At 27.8% G+C, this 21,005-nt stretch overlaps 1 protein-coding gene across 1 annotated transcript in view; it reads left to right on the forward strand.

Moving 5' to 3' along the window:
• Positions 1-9,550, forward strand: part of LOC100211916 (E3 ubiquitin-protein ligase RNFT2) — a 33,408-nt gene extending 23,858 nt beyond the window's left edge. The window contains exons 5-9 of the mRNA XM_065807901.1: positions 3,912-3,994; positions 7,950-8,096; positions 8,716-8,781; positions 8,882-8,986; positions 9,104-9,550. Of these exons, the coding sequence (XP_065663973.1) occupies positions 3,912-3,994; positions 7,950-8,096; positions 8,716-8,781; positions 8,882-8,986; positions 9,104-9,235 (533 nt within the window). The 3' untranslated portion in view covers positions 9,236-9,550. The remainder of the gene's footprint in view (positions 1-3,911; positions 3,995-7,949; positions 8,097-8,715; positions 8,782-8,881; positions 8,987-9,103) is intronic.
• The last annotated feature ends 11,455 nt before the right edge of the window (positions 9,551-21,005 follow it).

Here is a 21,005-nt window from a genome sequence, read left to right on the forward strand (position 1 = left end):
AATAAGCATAGAAAAATTAAATTAAGAGTGGATCATAAGTAGACACCTTGCTTCAAAATGATCTCATTTAAATCTGTTTTTAGTTTTTCCAGTTGCCGTTGTATATGATCATGGGAATGTGACCTTAAGTTTGTCTCCATGGTTCCTTGAACCTCTTCCTTTGTCTGGAAATCCAAATCCTTGCAATAAAATTCATATGAAGAGAAAGCATGTCTGTCCAACAAGTTAAAGTCAGGGCTATATGGAGGTTGAATGACACAGGTGACTTTTTTCTCAGCAAGAAAGTCTCTGACTGCAGCAGACACATGATACCTGGCATTAACGTGCTGAAGGATCATTGTGTTCCATGTTACTCTTTTCAAGCCTTTGTTGACAAAATTAGAATGCATATTTGATAGGAAAAGCATGTACACTTCTGAATTGACCGATTGTCCATTCGGAAGTTCTTCAACATAGGCCTTGCCATCAAATGAGATAGCGCAAATCGCCATTTTTTGCATCAAATTGTGATCTCCTGATACGTTTCGGAGCTTCTTCACCCTTTGAAATCCAAGCGCGATTACTGTGTTTGCACCCAATCAATCTGTGGTAAATCAACTTCTCATCCACATCAATTAGGCGTTGTTCAACATTCAATTCAACTCGTAGGATGGTCAGAAATTTATGCGCAAATTCAACCCGATTTTGTTGATTTGCTGTGGTGAGTCTATATGGGATCCATTGGGAACAAATTAATCTTTTCATCATTTTTTTTTATGGTGATTATTGAATAAACTGAACCCAAAGTAATGTTTACGACATCACAAATTTGCTCTATTGTTAAAAATTTGTCTTCATCAAGCAGTTGTTGAATGATCTCAATGTTGTTTATAGATCTACCTGACCTTGATTCATCTGAAAACTGACTATAATCACTTATGTTTGATTTAGAATACTTTTGGTAGTACTTGTATACTGTTTGAATGGAAGTTGCATCCTCACTCCAGGCAGTAGTTATGAATTTGTGAGCATCAGATGGAGACTTCTGAATACGACGACAAGTCTCTATTAACAATCTAATACCAACTTTGTCAATTTGCATTATAGCTTTAATTATTCAAATGATCTAAATGTAAAAATATTTATTTTATTAAGCATATATGTACATAAGGTGATGTTAAGAATATCTATAAAAAATTTTATTAGCAAATTTAAAACACGAATTATATGAACTTTTTGATAATACTAATATAATTATGTACTTAAAACTTAAACTAAAACATTCTATACTTTTAAAAATGACCAAAATATTAAGCTAAATCAAAAAAAAATAACACAAAAAATATATGTATGTATCCTGAGTACCTGAGAAAACCACAAAAATAGTTTAGGATACCTGCCTCATTTTTTCCAGGTACTCAGAAAAACTGCTAGAATAGGAGAAATGACAAGTTCCCAACCTTGACCAGGTATCTGGCTGGGATTATTCCAGTTATTCCAGGTACACTGAATATAAAGATAGTCCAGGTACCCAGCTTGGACCCAAAATAACCACCATATATATATATATATATATATATATATATATATATATATATATATATATATATATATATATATATATATATATATATATATATATATATATATATATATGAATTAGTAAAAAACACTTATCTAACTTTTTTCTTCAACTTGAAGTTTCACCATTGCTGGATCATCAGGAAGAGTTACTAAATCTCAAAAAAAATTCAATTTATAGAAAAAAGTATTTTACAGGAAGTTATAAATTATTATAAAAAATTGTTTTATACTATAATTTTTAGATTAACGGGAAGTTACAGAAAGTAATTATTAAATAAATTTCTTCGGAATGGGGATAGTTTAATTTGGTCATTTGGTTTTATACTTTTTAAAGAGGTATTTATTTTCGTGCCTACATTTAGAAATTAATTCAGATTTTTTATTTAATAAATTTTCCTGATTTAAATGAGTAATTATTTCAAATTTTTCTTGCAAACATAGCATACATTTTTTAGAAATGTTATTATCGGCAGATTTTAGAATAGACCATTGTAAATTAAAATTTTAAAATTTTTTCTTTTAAATCCCAAATATATTTTGACAGCATAGTCTCTTTTGAATATTTTTTGTGTTTAAACGATTGTTTGTGGTTGGCATAACGTTTTTTCCATTCCCCCTCGGTTAAGCCAATATATTGTTTATCAGGGTTATTTTGTGAGGAAACAATGCACTTGTAAATTACATTTTTCGAAAGGCATTTTCCATTAAGAGGGCAATCTATTTTTTGTTTACAATTATAATAATCAGTGTTTTTTTCTTTTATATGTTCATTTTTATAAATTAACGCGTAGTTGTGGTCTTTTATAATTCTTTCTAAATTTTGTGTACAACTATAACTTACTTTAATGGTATTTCTGTTAAAAAATCTTATGTAATTTATTAGAGGGAGGAAAATGTTTGTCTACTAGTTTTAGAAAAATTTTACCTTTTTTCTTTTTTTTTTTTTTTTTTTGTTAATTCACCTCCCCAAGGCCTAGAGGGCCACTACAGACGAGGAGGCTACTTGATTGTGGTTATAACCCTCTCTCAACTCTATAACTCCGAAACACAAAATTTGACGAACAAGGCCGCTGCGCGGAGAAACAAGTTGAGCACGGTACTACCAGGGACGTGGTGGGGATTGAACTCGGAACCTCTCGCTTATGAAATGAGCGCTCTACCACTACACCACTACCGCATATTTGTTGAAACTAACTAATTTATTGAAACATTTTTGCTGTACAGGGGATTGTATTTTTGCTGTACAGGGGCTGAAACTACCTAATTTGTTAAAACATTTTTGTTGTACAGGGGGTTGAACCAAATTATGTTTCTATTTATATTACGCTTTTTTGCAATTTTCTTTTCAAATTTTAGCTCGAAATTTTGAAAGCTCCTTTTTTTAAGATCATCTTCATAAACACATTTAGAGGAGTTAAAAATATTTTCATTAGAAGAGTTTTGGTTTAGCCTATTGTTAATTGAAATTGGAATTTGTTATAGAATTTGAGGGTATGGTTCAATATATATATATATATATATATATATATATATATATATATATATATATATATATATATATATATATATATATATATATATATATGTATATATATATATATATATATATATATATATATATATATATGTATATATATATATATATATATATATGTATATATATATATATATATATATATATATATATATATATATATATATATATATCATGTTTTACCAATTTGTCAGTCAATGTAGCAACACTCCTTGCATATTCTACCTCTTTGTCAGTTGATGTATGTACACTCCTTTTATGTTCTACCTATTTGTCAGTCGATGTAATAAAAAAAAAAACATTCTGAATGTTTTCATTTTTATTAAAAAAAGAAAAAACATTCCTGTCAAACCAAAAAACTAGCATTTTTTTGGTTTTTTACAAAATGATAAAATTTAATTAGTTTCTTCAGTTAAATTAAATGGTTATTTATTTAATTAATATATAAAAAAAACCTTATGTATTAATTATTTAATACATAAATTTTCTTGATTTTGTCATCTTTAAACACAAAGAGTTGTCTAGAGCCGTTTTACCACAAATGGTAATTGTAAAGCCTTTACTAAAGGAATATATAAATACATACATACATAAATACATACATACATACATACATACATACATACATACATACATACATACATACATACATACATACATACATACATACATACATACATACATACATACATACATACATACATACATACACAAATATATTTCAAATCCATATTTGTAAAATTCAATTAAAAAAATTCAACACAATATTTTTAAATAACAATGTGAATAAATTTTGTTATTAAATTTTTATTAGATTTTGTTGTGAGATTTGCAACCATGGCTTTAAAATGTATTTTAATTGTTACTCCGCGAAGGATTGTTCATTTTCGAATGCGTGTATGTAATTTTAAAAAATTTTATTTAAATAAAAATGTTTTTTAGCATCATCATCTTTAATGCCATCTTTTCTATTGTATATGCCAGGGATGCGGAGTCCCAAAAGGACTTCGGCTTTATATTTCTACCTTTTCCAAGTCTGTAGTGTCCAGAAGCTCTAAACATGTTTGTTGACTTATTATGTGCTATAATAAAAAAATTCATGAGATTTAATGACTTGAAACTTATTGTTTGTAAGCCCGGAGTCCTGGAGTCTCGGAGTCCTTGCCGCCATTATATCTAAGGACTACAGGCTCAAAAAATGATTGTTCCTCTAACCTAAAAGTCTTAATTTTTTTCCTATTAGTAGTCCATAAACTTATTTAAATTTTTAGAGCACCTGGATACCAAAAACTAGGATAAAGTAATCTTTTTGTGACTTTCAAATCCGGAGTCCTTTTTAGGACTCCGCATCCCTGGTATATGCTATAGTTGTTTTGTTTTTTTTTGTTTTGGTTTTTATTGTATTTGTTTTAGTTATTTTTTTCATGATTACACAAATTTAAATAATTATATGCAGTTTGACAGATTTAATGACGTTTTCACACAAAAAAAATGTGTATTTTTTTTTTCAGAAATGCGAGGTACTAGAGTGAGACGCTGTTTAAAATTATATTGTAACTATATTATAACACCTAACTATGTATTGTATAATATTCTGTAACTATAGTAACTATATACTATATAACACTCTGGTTCTAAAAAAAACCTAATTTTTTTTTTTCCACAAATTGAAAAAAAAGGAAAGAGGAAAATACACTCATCAAAATTTCCATAGTTCCACTGACAATTTGTACATATAAATGATTTCTTAAAGTATTTGCATTTTTTTTCCACACGAATAAATAAATATGCAAATTATATTTTAATAGAAAATATTTATCAATTTATTTTTTAAAAAACTAAAAGGTAGAAATATTTCGAAAAAAACATGTGAAATTTGAAATTCAGCTGTTCCATCAAAAGTTATCCATCATAATTTTTGTTTTTAATAATAACTTTTTAATTACTTTGGTTTTTAATAATGTGTACTACCACCTCTTACACTAATTAATTTGAAAATTTGGTTTTTTATACTTTTTATAAGATTTTCCAAACAAACCTTTGAAATACCACTTCATGCTTGTTGAATAGAAGATTTAAGTTCTTGTTTCATATTATACTGTCGAGAATTTCCATATATAGTTTGTGCCATTTTTCTCCATAAATTTTCAACAGGGTTCAAGTCGGATGAACAGGGACCACTGTTTTACACTTTGTGCCATGTGAATTGCCACATTATCTTGTTGGAAAATCCAATTCTCAGTAGATAAACCTTCTCTAAACTCAATTAAAACATCCTTTAAAAGATCTTCGTAATTTCTTGCATTCATTTTTGTTGTAATAAAACATATTGGAACTTTGCCACAGAAACAAAATGTAGCCCACAAGTTACGATTCAAAGCATTGCTATCTTTTTTTTTTTCAAATGATGCCAATAATTCTTAAAACCATCAGGTCTATCTAAGTTTAACTTTTTTTCCTTGGAAAAAATAACATTTTCCCATTTTGCATCCAATGTCATGCAGTCCTTGGCAAATTCAAATCTTGCACTTTTATGGTTTTTAATCAATAGTTTTGTGATCATTTTTTCCACTGGAACAGTCCTGATTTTGACAAAAATTTAGTTGGGCACGTCTTGTGGTTATAGGTAGTTCCAGTTCAGTAATTATTTGTCTTGCTGTTCATACTCCGGATAATGCCAAATGCATTATGGAAGAAAGTTGCCTTTTTGTTATTTTTTTATTTCCACCCCTACAGTGATTTTTGTTGTATTTTTTACCTTAGTTTATAAAATTATTCACTGCATGATGAGACCTTTTGATTTTCTTTGCAATATGTCGATTGGACAAACCTTTATCTTTATAAGCAACAATTTTTGCTTTTTCTTTCTCATTTAACACCTTTTTGCATGGCATTGTAAAAATTAAATAATAAATTTTAATCAAAAATACACAAAAATTTAATATAGAAGTAAACAATTCAAAATCTTACTCAAACTTCAATCAACTCCTATTAAGTGTTCAAAACAATCTGATGGAACTATGGAAATTTTGCATGTATAAATACCGGATTTTAAAATTATTCTAGATAATTTAGTCTTAATTGTTTCAGAAACACATAAAATTGTCATTAGCACATTTGTTTGCAATAGGTCTAATAAATATAATTTTTGTGGTTAATTTTATAAAAATGTTTTGCGTAAAATCTGCAATAACTATATGGAACTATGAAAATTTCGCTGAGTGTACTTAAAGGAAGATGATGACAATAAATTTATAAAGATAAAATTATGATGAAAAATTAACTTTAAGAAATAAAACATTCATAAATTATTTTTCTGATAAATATTACTCAATAAAAACTTAAACTAAATGATTTTTTATAGTAAAAGTCATTTTCAAATAATATTATAATTTTTTTTTTATTTAAACCATAAATAAAAAAATTATTCATTTAAATTCATCACATAATAAAAACTAAATTTTTCATTAATTTTTCTTTTAAGAATATTTAAACTTCTGGGAATTATTTTGTGTTTTTTTGAAATGTTTTTCTGACCTTACTTTAAAAAACAAACAACGAAAGATGAAAATTCACCTTCTCCATGCATTAACTATCATATTATTCTGTATATTAATATGATTCTGCTAACAAATCAAAATTAAGAAATTTTGAACTTTACAAAAATATTAGAATATCACTTTATCTAGGGGTGAATTTAAAAAATTCAGCAATAAAACTTTGTTCATTGATGTCTTTGATTTTATTAAAACTTTAAAAGAATCCTGAATTACAAAAATGACTTCAAGATGGTATCAAAAGATAAACTTAAAAAATATAAATAACAAGCAATAAGAAAAACTTTTTACTAATCATTTATATTTTAGGTTATTAGTATTTTTTCTTTCTAAAGTTACTCCTGCAAGTGCGTTGAAGTTGGCGTACATTACATGTTAAAGTACAGTACATGTTAAAAACTATTGGATGTGTTTATAATCAAATTCCTTTGAAATTCATGGGTATTAAAGACACTCCCTACAACAGGTCTGCAAGCGGTACACCACACAACGGCCTCCTGATGCACCACGCTTTGACCTTTTGAGTTGCTACCCAAAATTTTTGATCTTTTGAAAAAAAAAGTTAAATTTGTCCAACACAATTTTATTTGAAAATATTTTATTTTATAATCTTAAATGTTGTTTTATACAAATAAAATTTATTTAAAATAATTTTCTATTTAAAAAATAGAAAATTATTGTAAATTTGTTCAATTATTGAAAAAAATGTTCAAGATATTTCTCAACAGATATCTTAATTGTTGGATTTTAAAAATAAAACCCAGTAACAATAATTTAATAAAACCTTTAAAAATAGCAGAGTTGGGAAAAGTTGATTTTTTAAGTATTTAGGTTAAAAATAACTAAAATATGCTAGTATTTAATAAATCATAATTAATATTTTAATATTAAACTGTATTTTTAGAATGTTGTTTATTAATTCATTTTGTCAATGTATTAATAAGCATTTACAATGTATATTGCCATTTGTTAAGTCTAATATAATTTTTAAAGTCAAACAATTTTCTTTATATACTTGGGGTTTTTTTTTATTTTGGAAGAAAGGAAAAAGTAGTTTTTTCCACCCCCTGAAATATGTGTGTACCATAAAGTTGTTGAATGTAATAATGGGTAATCTCTTATTGCTTTCCCGAGAAAAATGTGATAAGTGTATGGCAGCAACAAGTGCTGTGTTTTTTCATTTTATCTTTTTTTCTTTTACAAACTTTGTTTTCCTATATATTTTTTATCTCCTATATATTATATCGCCTACATTATTTTTAATTTTTTTTTCTTTTTTTTTTGTAATTTTTTAGGGAAAATATTTTTTAATTATTGAGAATATATCTCAATTGTACAGAACTCTTCTTCCTTCACCTCATTGGTATGCATTTTTTACTGATTACAATGCTGGAGGGGAATACTTTGCTGTTATATCAACAATTCTTTATATAATACTAAAGGTATTGTTTTTTATTTAATAATTTTATTTTTTTATTTAATAATTTTTGTTTTGTAAAGTTTTATAAACTGTAAAATGGTTTTACGCATGAGTTTTTTAAAATTACTGTTACTAATCACATTAAGTACAAATAACAAATTAGTAAATTTTTGAGTTTCTAAATTAATTTTGTTGAAGGGTAAAGTGAGACAAATAAAACTAATTAATTTCTCACTTCTCTCATATTACTTTTGTGTGATAGTGGAAATCTCTAGAATATTTTGATAAAGATTACGTGGTTCACAGTTTTAATGGCTTTTAATAATAATGTTTGGTAATATGTTGTTGATTACTCACTTGTCCCACTTTATTCCAATGGCACAGTTCCTCTAAAATCAAAGAAGTGTATACTTTATTATAATCTGAAGCCAATCTTAGAGGACGAAATCAGTGCCCAAGATAATTTTTTATTTGTTAAAACTCTGTTCAGTGCATGCATTATATAAAAAAAGATATTAAATTATTCTAGAAATATTTTTTAATGTCCCACTTCTTCCCATTCTCCTCTACTTTTCATTTATATTTTTGTTTTTAAAAAATAATTTTTTTGTATTTATTTTTTTTTTCTTTTGCTTTTGCAGCTACGTATGTTGTTTGTTAAAGGTAAAGAAGTGCTTGATTCACTCAGATGTTTCTGGAAAGACACAGTAATTGCTTTTAATATTTTTTAAAAAGCTGTAGTACAAGAAATGATTTTTTTTAAACCGAGGCATTTTTTTAGTTAAAAATATTTTTTTTAAATTGCAGCGTTACGGCAAAACTCCATCCAAAGAGCAACTCATTGAATTCGGTGATTCTTGTCCTATATGTCAAGAAGAAATGGATGATCCCATTGAGCTAAATTCCTGTAAAGTAAGTCCTTACATTATCGAGTTTTAGCGTCCTATATAAATTATAGATTTTTATTTGTCTAAATTTTTCTTTATATTTAAAAGAAAAAAATTCAAACTTCTTTGAATTCCTTTTTAGCATATATTTTGTGAAGATTGCATTGTAATGTGGTTTGATCGCGAAAGAACGTGTCCTATGTGTCGCGCAAAAGTTGCAGAAGATCCTTTATGGAGAGACGGAAGCACCCAGGCATTTGTTCAGGTTTTTTAATTATAAGCTTGTTGGAGGTAATGATTTGATGCAGCTAATGACTTCAAATGAATTATCATAATAAGCAGTTATAGTATAAAAAATATAAAAACTTCTATACATATTTAACTAGTTACGAATAGATTCGAATATATCTTTTTTATAATACATTGTTTCAATATTATATGCTTCTGAAGCATTATATCTGAAGTTGTCACTTCTTTTTTTTTTTTTACAAGTGAAGTTTGTAGAAAAATCTCAATGTAATTGTAGCTCTATGAAATTTTGTAAAAGTTATTTATATATTTAAAAATTTACTTATTTTGACTTCTAAAATGCCGCATAATTTGAAGCTATCACTTAATCAGTAAATCTATCTCTATCAGTAAATGCTATTACTTAATCAGTAAAAGCTATCACTGTCAGTAAATGCAAGCGTGTTTATAAAACACGAACTATTGAATACGAAAAGTTCAGTATTTTTCACTAAAAATCTTTTATCGATTTTAATTTTATGCTAACTTTTCCTTTAACAGCACAACAGCATTATATATAAGATTTATTTTCTAAGGTTATTTAAAATGAATTTTTATAACTTGCTTAAAATTTAAAATATTCTGTCTGCCAAGTTACTTGTGGCTGTAGGAAGGTAACCATTTTTAAAATTATGCATGGAGTCCAGATTTTAAAGTTAAATTTAAAGTTCACTTCATCGATTGATAACCTACTATTATTTACTTTCATTACTTTTTATTATTATTGTTTTTATTAGTTTTATTATTGTTATTATTGTTTTAATTATTGTTAATTTATTATTATCACTACTATTGCAAATAATATAGTTGTTTTATATTGCTTTTTTTGCAACAATTAATATTAAAATGTATGTTTTCTAATTAAATTTTATACGAACATAAAATTTAAAAAGATTACCATTTTAAACTAATTTTTTTACGAGACATCTAATGTTTGTTTAAAAATCGGTTTTCATAAAAAAAATAGTTTATTTGGACTAGTTCAGGTTTTAACATAAATAACAACTGATCATATTTGATACTGATTATTATTAATGTTCGTGGTTAATGTTCCAACACCGGATCCCGATATTATATGAATTAAAGAATTTCCTAAAAATATTTCATATATTGAATTTTAATATGCGGAATACTGCATTTGGCATCATTTTATCTATAAATATGTACAAAACAAAAATAAGTCAAACTGAAGGTGAAACTTTTGTAATAAATAAATTTTAAGATGAAATTGATATCATATTATTCAGATAACATTTGTTACTAAAACAAAACATTTGTTACTAAAATAAAATTAAACAATTAAATTTGCGTGCTGTAAAATCTTTAATTTCGTTACAAATTAGCTTATTGTTTTTTGAGAGAAATTTGTCTTTAAAGGCTGCAAAATGATCATGTTAGCAAATGATTTTAAAATGTTTAAGTTTTAACTTCAAATCAATAATTTAACTTTATTGTAATAAATAAATTTTGAGATTAAGTTTATCATTTATTTTCAACAAAAAGTAAACCAAATAATAATACATTATAATAAGTTATTCCGATAGTTATATAAATATAAATCAATATTATCATTGCAAATAATCATAGCCGTCCTTAGGAAGGGAACGGTAGGGTTGAATAACCATCTAAAAAAATAATTGACAAATGTCAGCAAAGGAACTTTTTTTTTTTTTAGTAGTTAATTGGAAAAAAATAGATACCCCTTCTTCACCCCTTTTAAAAGATCTCTTCGGGACAGCTCTGCAAATAACAATAAACTAAGTAATTTTAGGATCTTTCTTTGTAGCGTTCTTGGAAATCTAGTAATAATTAATATAAGCATAATTACTATTAACTCAATTAAAAATTACTTATTGAGTGTTTCACAAAACAATTAATAGAAATTTAATGAGTGTTTTTACGGCGTTATTATTACAACTTTACGGAATCAGGAAATCATTGACCTGAGTGTTTATACTATAAAGTACTAAAAAATAATTATTATAATAATAATATATTTGAAGAGAACCTTGAAAGCTTTCTTTATTGTGTACTTTCTTAATGAAATCTTAATTTAATTTGATGTGGGGTTTTATCCGATCATTAACAACTACAAGTGTTTCTACTTACATTAAAAGGAATTAAAGTATTGGAAGCTTCCTCATTTTTATCAAACTTTGATGTCTTTTTCTTATCAATAATTCCTTCTTGGAGGTCTCCCACAGCAAGAGCAAATGATCTATTTTTTTTTTTTTTTTTTGCTGTTGGAGATCCGTAACGCTGTAAAAATCACGCTACTGTTTATAGAGAAAGTTTTGTTAATAGTTAGTTACTGTTTATTGAAAAAGACCAAAGATAATAATAATTTCAAGTAATGTCAATATGAGTTTCAGGCTTCTTTTTAACCCGGTTTCTCAACTCCGGGATATCACAAGAAAAAAGTTCGCGTAATATGTTTGTCTTAACCTCATTTTTATGTTCCTTATCAGCATAAGGAAAAATTACTTATTGCAGAGACAGATATCAGATATCATTAAAATTTCGAACTGGATTAAGTCAAACAAACTATCAAAAAATATCGAAAAACTCTGGACTCTCTTTTAGCCAGTTTCAAAAATAAGTCAACTTACAAATATAAGTTTTTTGTTTATTGATAATACTGAAATGAAGAGAGCTAAAGTTACCAATTTCTCGGGTGTTTACATCGATGAAAACCTCACGTGGAAAAATCATGTTACAGGGTTATTCATCCTTATATGCGCGTCTATTCATTTTTATATGCGTATTTATTCATTCATATATACGTATTTATTCATTCTTATTTGCGTATTAATTGCGGTAGTGGTGTAGTGGTAAAGCGCTCGCTTCATAAGCGGGAGGTTCCGAGTTCGATCCCCACCACGTCCCTGGTAGTACCGCGTTCAACTTGTTTCTCCGCGCAGCGGCCTTGTTTGTCAAGGTTTGTGTTTCGGAGTTATAGAGTTGAGAGAGGGTTATAACCACTATTAAGTAACCTCCTCATCTGTAGTGGCTTTATCGGCCTTGAGGAGGTGAATAACAAAAAAAAAAAAAAATTCATTCTTATATGCGTTTTAAAAAAGTGCAGTTTTTCACAACAAATTGTTCTTGTTTTCTTGTAAACGATGTTAAAAGTACTTAAGCGGAAGACTTTTTACATTCGATGATGGTTTAAGGTACAAACTACCCTCTTTTTCATACTTATTAGGTCTTTGTTTAATTCTATTATTAAATTTATTGATTGATTAAATTATTATTTATCTAATTATTCATTTATCGAGATTTTAATTTAAATATTTATAATTATTATTAATACACAAATATTTACTCTATGAATGGAAGAGAAAATAGCAGTGCCGATCAAAAAATAAGGGAAAATGTTACAAAAGAGCACATTGAATCGCTTAAACATTAAGAAATAAATCTACAACAACCATTTCTCTTAATTTATTTAAGCGCACAGTTCAAAATCTTGTCGTTAAGTTAAACAGAGGAGAATTCGACGATAGGACTGCATTCAAGGTAAAAGACCTATAAATGCTTAAATAAAAAATATTATTGAATTATGGGTACAAGAAAACAATCTTTGTACGCAAGAAGCAATAAAAGAAAGTCTTTCTGTCTCAGCCTACTATTTCAAGAAAACTCAAACGCTCGAATTTATCAAGAAAGCGTGTTCTGCATGGACCAGAAGAACGAAACTCAACATGAGTTATCAATGCACCCTATGCATTTGCAAGCGAAATTAATGGAATTTCAAATAAAAAACTTATATATTCGGATGAAATTGGATTTAATGTGCAGACCAAGAGCTCATATGGTTTTCGCTAAGATGTGCGCCAGCAATTTTACAGTCATCTGCGAATCGTGGCAAGAATATTAGTTTAATTTGTGCTGTTTCAACAATGGGAGTGCTGGCTTATGAAATACAAACTGGAGGCTGGAATGCAGGTTCATTTTGGACTTTCATTACAACAATGTTGGCACCAGCGATTAGGAATGCAGATGTGAAAACGCCGGTGCTTGTTATTGACAATTGTAAATTCTACTGAAATCTTTCTGTTAGGCAAACACTAGCCTCTTATGGCATAGCTTTTAAGTATCTGCCAGCATACACGCCACAGCTTAATCTTATAAAAAAAAGTTTTCTTTTTTAAAGCATACTTACAAACCGGGAGAAAGGCCTCAAAATACGGATGGGGTAATCAGAAAACTTAAAAATATTATGGGTACTACAGAGTTTAATTTAATTCCATTTTATAACCATAAGTGTAGTTACATAAATCCAGCGCTGGCTCGGCAACCATTTTTTAAATATATTAGCAGTGGCAACAACCTAATTTATATTTTGAATATATCTATATAAAAACATAAAAGCTTATTTATTGTTTATATAATATTATATTAGAAATTTTATGGGTAATTGACTCGATTATAAACGCGCATATAAGAATGAATAAATACGCATACAAGAATTTATAAGTACGCATATAAAAATGAATAGTCACAATATAAAAATGAATAGTCACACATATAAAAATGAGTAGCCACGCATATAAAAATGAATAGACGCGCTTATAAGAATAAATAAACTTGTAACAGACTAAATAATAATATTGTTAGATGTATAGAAATGCTATACAAATCAAGAAATCTTTTAAGTAAAAATGCTTAAGGTGGTAGAGCACAATTAAAATACAAATATTTGATCAAAATATGAAAAAAAAAAATTTTCATTCATCTTATTTAAAATTTTATCCTCTTTCTTTTGATGTTAGTATGAAACTGAAACTATTTTTGGAAATGTGTTAAAAATCTACATTTGCAAAATTATTTACCTTAGCAACGCCATAGCAACCACAAACATGCCCTCGTTTATTATATACGTTGAGCAAAATTGCAAGCTAATTTGTCTTTTTGTTGTGTCTATCATGCTTTTTATTGTTTATTTATCAACTTTGCTTTTAAAGAAATTTGAATTTTGAGATTTTTGCTGTAGCACGATTTAAAGATTCATGTTGTTATTGTTGTATTAGACCCTATTGTTGTTAGTATTGTATTAGAGATTTATTGTTAATTAGTAATAAGTTATAAGATCTATCATAAATAACAAATAAGAAAGATAATGAACTCTAAAAAAACAAATAAACAAAATATTAGCAGAAGAAAAAAGAGAGCATGGAATGGCATAGTTCCAAAGAATGTTAAATTTTTTAAAGATTCTGGTATCAAATCTATATGCTCAAGTGAAAGAAAACTTTCTTCAAAAACATTAACTGAATTTTCTACTAATTCTTTTCCACAAACAGAAGACTATTTTATTATTGTGCATTTTTACCTACTCAAAAGCATTTTGCAAACTCTTGTATGTCCAGAATGCTTTTGCAACATTGTTGTAAAAGATGATATTTTAAAAAGACAAGGATTCTCTCATGTTCTAACAATAAACTGTGATAATTGTTCATGGAATAAAATAATTAATACTTCCCCAGAGATAAAGAAAAAGGAGGAAACTAAAGGTCGAAATACATACGAGGTTAATGTACGTACTGTAATAGCTTTCCGTGAAATTGGCTGTGGTTTTTCATCAATAAACACGTTTGCATCTTTAATGAACTTAAAATGTTTGTCAAAAAATGGATTTTGTTGTATCAATAAAAAGCTTATAAGAATGCTGCCGCAGATAGCATGCAAACAGCAGCAATTGAAGCTCCTCATATTGAAACTGTCAAAGGTATTCCATGTGTTCGGATATCAATTGATGGGTCGTGGCAAAAGCGTGGTCATTCATCTTTACATGGGGTAATTTCTGCTATAGCAGGAGAAAAATGTGTTGATATAGAAATAAAATCAAAATATTGCTATGGTTGCAGAATGTGGATAGGAAAAGAAAATACAGCTGATTATAATCATTGGAAAATTAACCATTACTGCCAAATTAACCATAATGGGTCATCAGGTGCAATGGAATCAGCTGGAGCAGTTGATATTTTTAAGCGTTCTGTTTTAAAAAACACTCTTATTTATAAGGAATACTTAGGAGATGGTGATACCAGTTCTTTTATGGATGTAGTAAAAGCCAACCCATATAGTGAATATGATATAACGCCAATAAAGTTGGAGTGTATTGCTCATGTCCAAAAACGATTAGGTACTCGATTGCGTAACATTGTTAAGTCTCATAAAGACACTAAAACACCCCTCTCAGGAAAAGGGAAACTTACTGAAAATTGCATTAACTCAATGCAGAACTATTTTGGTTGTGCCATTAGAAATAACCTTGATAATCTGTATGCAATGAAGAAAGCTGTTTTTGCAATAGTTTTTCATTTTACAGATATTCCAAATCCTGAACGACATCAGTTTTGTCCACGAAATAATTCATCTTGGTGCAAATATTGGACTCTAAGTAAAACTTACAAACCAAATATATCTATTCCTCTAACAATCAAAAATCTCATTACACCCATTTTTATGGACTTACAGAAAGATGACTTACTGTTGAAATGTTTGCATGGTCAAACACAAAATTCAAATGAAGCGCTCAACTCACTCATATGGTCCAAGGTACCTAAAATCACATTTGTTAGTAAAGATGTTGTGGAAATGGGTGTAAACTCTGCCATTTTACATTTCAATGATGGTAGAAATGGTGTATTTAAAGTATTACAGCATTTTGATATACAAGGAAATGTTACACAATTGACAACAAGTTTAGCAGACAATGTAAGAGTAAAACAAATGAAACGTAAGACTACTATTACGGTAAAGAAACAGAGAAAAAAACTGAGAGCCTTAAAAAAAGGATTCAGTAAGAATCTTAAAGCAAACCAACCTCAAGACTCATATGTTTCAGGAGGATTTTAGCATGATTTTACTGTTTAAATGTGATTTTTTCTTTATTTTGTACTTATTTTTGTTTTTTCTGCAAGTTGAGTTTTTCATATTTTATCAAGATTTCAAAACATGATTTTTTCTGATTGAATAAAGCTTTTGTTCTGAAATTTTCAGGACATATTCCTAACAATATTAGAATTCATTTGACAGATAGATTTTATTTAATTATTTTTAAAACTCATTATTTTTAGTTTTAACTTCTTTAAACTGCTTGTAAATCGTACTAAATTTAACTTATCTTAAAAAATAGGTCATATCTTTACATATAAAAGGACCAATTAAAATTCTATCTGTTAAATGGAATAAAATAAGTTCATTAACAGATCTGCAAAGTTTAATTAATGGTTCTTAAGTCTAACTCAAGTTAACGTGTTTTGAAAACATAAGAATTAGATCTTTATTTACACTGTTTTTGCGCCATTATGGGTTTTTGGTAAAGTTTTTCAAAACTTTTTTTTTTTTGCAAAAACATTTCATTTCTCTTAGTGAAGCATTTCTGCATATTTTTAAAACTATTTTTTAAATCTTTCATGAAAAGTGTCTTTTTTGTGCTCTACCACCTTAAATTCAATTATATTACTCATTTATTCATTGCCAGACTATGCTAATACTGCATGGGGTAGTGTATATAAAAGTATATTAGAACCTCTTTATCGTCAACAGAAGCATATTGCACGTCTTATAAACTTTAAAGACCGTTTTACTCATGCCAGGCCTGTTTTACTTAAAATTGGTATTCTTAAAATATATAAGCTTAATGTTAATTATGTTTTTTGCTTTTTGTATAAATGTAAAACTTACACTTCCCTTTATAATTCACATAATATAATCACAAAAAAAAAGCAAACAAATACTATCTTCGAAATAAAAATTTTATCCAACAACCTTTTTTGCATACAAATTTTGGTAGACCTTGTACCTCTTATCGAGTAGCTTTCTTATGGAATAAAATTGTTTTGAAACATTTTGGTTTTTCTCAAGAGTGGAATTACAACACATTTATAAGAAAACTTAAACAGATAATTTTGTCTACCGATAACATAGTCTTATATTTTTAATTTTTATAAAGTAAAATCCTTTAAATTCACTTCTTATTTACATATATGAATGTTATAGATCTTTTACATTATCTATTTTTACTTTTGACGAAAATATATATATATATATTTAACATAATAAAACATAACATAATAAAAGCAACAATGTAATTGAAAAACAAAGCGGTTCTTGAGGATGAAACTTTAAGGTCTACGAGATTCCGCGTTCTTCTTATTACAAACTTATTCAATCTTATAAATATTTTATTATAATGTTTAAACTATAATAATTGTAGAACATTTAAAGTGGTCCTCCACAGAAAAGGCTAACTTTTGATCGCAAAGAGTTTTTGATTTAATTTTTTTACCAAAAATTTGATTCAATAAACCATTTATGAAAAATCAATTTATAAAAAAAAAAAATGTATCGATTACCCAGTTATTTAAAAAGTGAATGAAAAAATAGCAATTTTTGTGACAAACTAGCAATCAAAATATTTATCATATCAAGCTGAAAACTGGTGTATATACTCATTGAGGTGTATTAATCTGGATGAGAGAAGCATTTTATATTATTCACAGTATATAAAAAGTTACAATATTTGAAACAAACATAGAAAAGTTGGTGGACAAATTATCCAACATTAGTCTCATAGAAAAGTACTTTCCTTATTTTATTTTAAACATCCTTCTCTCATCCGGATCTTTTTTAATTATGGGGAAAATCAAAAAAAAAATAGATCAAAAGCTTAAACGAGTTCAAAGCTATCATGTTTTAAAGATTTGTATTCTAGGCAAAACTTTATTCTGAGGAAACGACAAATAAATAAAACAAAAGAATAAAACCATAACAAAAAGTAAAAAAAAAAAACATATCAAAACCCTCCAGGAATATATTTTAAGTTTTTTTCTTCGTCATCTTTGTATAAGTAACCCTTTTTAATTGTTCTTAGTTGTTTTCTTCTCTTTTTGACACGGTCAGTGGACTTTTGAAGAGACCGCTTTACAGTTACTTTCTTCTTTTCATTAAGTTTCATAGAGGTAACATTTTCCTGTTAGTTGAAATTTATTTATTACAGAGAGGATTCCATTAGGACCTTTATTAAAGGTCCTAATGGAATCCTAAAAGGTTGGCGTTTTGGGTCTTACCATGAAGACATTTTTTTAGTAAATCATATGAAGATAAATCAGTAAAAATTGGCTTTAAAATGCAACAGAAAGATTTACTTGCTCTACATAAGTAACTACACTATGAACTTTGTCTAAACGGTATTTGCACCAAGTCTCAGTGTCTCTTGGGCACATACGGTGTCGACATATCTTGTCGTCAAAATCTGTACAATGAAACAAAACGGCCCAAACAGCTCTTTTTATAGCATATAAATTTTCAAGATTGTTTCTTATGGCAAGGCCATACAAGTTCTGCATAGAATTAATCACAGATTTAGTTAACTTTCTTCTCCCATGGAGTGGTGTGTTCGTTCCCTTGTAAGTCTTAACAAATTTACGAAGTCTAGTACCCATTCTCTTCTGTACATGACCAATACATTCCAATTTTGTGATCTTAATGTTTAAATCTTTGTAAGGGTCACTTTCAATTACATCTTTGAAGGAGGAAGAATCACCATCTTCAAGGTATTCATTGTAAATAAAATTATTTTTTTCAATTGAGCGATGGAATATTTTGACTGCTCCAGCAGATTTCATAGCACCCGAAGAACCAACATGGTTATTAGTGCATTGATGATTTGCAAACCATTCTGCAAATTCTGGAGTTGACTTTTTATTTTCCCAATAGACACAGCCATGGCAAAATTTTGAAAGTACTTCAACTTCAATACATTTTTTATCAATGATTGCTGTTACTACTCCATTAAGGGAGGAATATCCTCGGGTTGGCCAGGTTCCATCAACGGTAACACACTTTTAATATAGGCAATCAGAATGAGAATGATAGATTTCAGCAGCTTTTAACATGCTTTCATCAGCTGCTGTATGATATGCTTCCTTTATAGAATCTTGATTGTGACGATGATAACAATTGTTTGCGATACTAAACACGTTCGAGCAAGAACAAAATCGTTCCGTGGTTTTAAATCTCACACCACTCTCTCGCGAGGCAATAATGCTTCTTATATTTATTTCAAACGGTTCCTTCATTTTTGAACTTTCCTCTTTATTAATATATTCACAGGGTTGTTATTTACTTACATAAATTGTATCACGTGTAAAGCTTAATTACTTAAGTTAAGTTTTTCAAATGAGTAATTGTAACTTAAAAAAGTAATTTACTTTTACAAGTAAAAGTTATTTGTATTTTTACTTTTACTTGTAAATGTAACTATTTAGCAAAAACAGCTTACATAATAGTAATTTGAAAAAAATTGTTATTTACAATTATAAAAAGAACTAATTTTTTATTTTAAATTTTGTACTTTACTTTGTAAGTAAGTAAAATGTAAGTTATATTATTTACTTTCTCAAAGAACAGTCATTTCATGTTGATATAACATAAATTTTGAGATAGGTAGCGTATTCAAATCCATTACCTGTTTGAGGACACTTCTGGGTAATACTTCAGTTAATACTCTGATGTATGTGGGCAGTTTTGTAATGAGGCATCGAAAAAAGATTTTTTTTTCATCTACAGTATCGGACAAAACATGGTGGACAAACTCAAATTTAGAACAAAAGTTGATCAAAAACTAAAAAAAACTAGAAAAACATTTGTACATATTAATTTTTAAATAGTTTATTATGTTCTAAACAAAATTTAAAACGTTTGAATTATACTAAGAATCACAAAAAAAATTTATAACACATTTTTCTCAACAAACTTCATTTTTCCTTGGACAAAACAAGGTGGACAAATCAAAATTATGCTTTTTTTATAAGATTTTATTGTCTTTATTCAATTTACCGTATTCTTTTGTTTTCACTTTATCATAACGTTAATCTAAAATAATAAAATAGATTTTGGAACTTCTGACCAATTATTTTTTCAATTTAACTAAAAGTAGATTTAACTCTTGATATATGGCGTATATTGCAACTTAAAATGGCTTTACGACAAATTAGGAAGTGTTTTACGTAAAAATATTATAAAAGATTTTAAAAGCGGAAAACGTCAAACTGAAATTTGTAGAAAATATAATATAGCTAAATTGACTGTAAGCAAAACTGTCAAATCATTTGGATCTCGTGACTGCTATAAAACAAACCATTGGGGCGGATGTCCAAGAAAAACATCACAAAGACTAGATCGAATAATTGTTAAAAGGCTTAAAAAAGATCCATTTTTGTCATCCACAAAATTAACCAAAAAACTTGAACTACAAATCTCTAATGGCACTGTGCGACGAAGAGCTAACAAAGCAAAGTTATTTTCTCGAATGCCTGACAAGAAACCACTAACTTCTTTTAAAAATAGAAAGCTAAGACTTGCGTTTGCCAACGCACACTAAAATTGGACTGTAGACCAGTGAAAAACGTACTTTTTAGTGATGAATCAAAATATAACTTTTTTGGAAGCGACGGCAAGAAGCGAGTCTGGAGACCAAAGAACACCAGATTCAATACTAAATATACCAATAAGAGTGTTAAGCATGGAACTTCTGCTATGGTTTGGGGATGTTTCTCAGCACTAGGAACTGGTTCACAAAATTAATGGGATTATGGACCGTTTTGTTTACAAAGATATAATGGAAGATGTAATGTTACCACATGCTGAATAGGAGATGCCCCTGATAACAGGACAATGATCCAAACATACGTCAAAAATTGTAAAACAATGGTTCAAGGACAAAAATATCACCATAATGGAGT

The sequence above is a fragment of the Hydra vulgaris genome, chromosome 10 (genome assembly GCF_038396675.1).
Source record: "Hydra vulgaris chromosome 10, alternate assembly HydraT2T_AEP".
NCBI lineage: Eukaryota > Metazoa > Cnidaria > Hydrozoa > Anthoathecata > Hydridae > Hydra > Hydra vulgaris.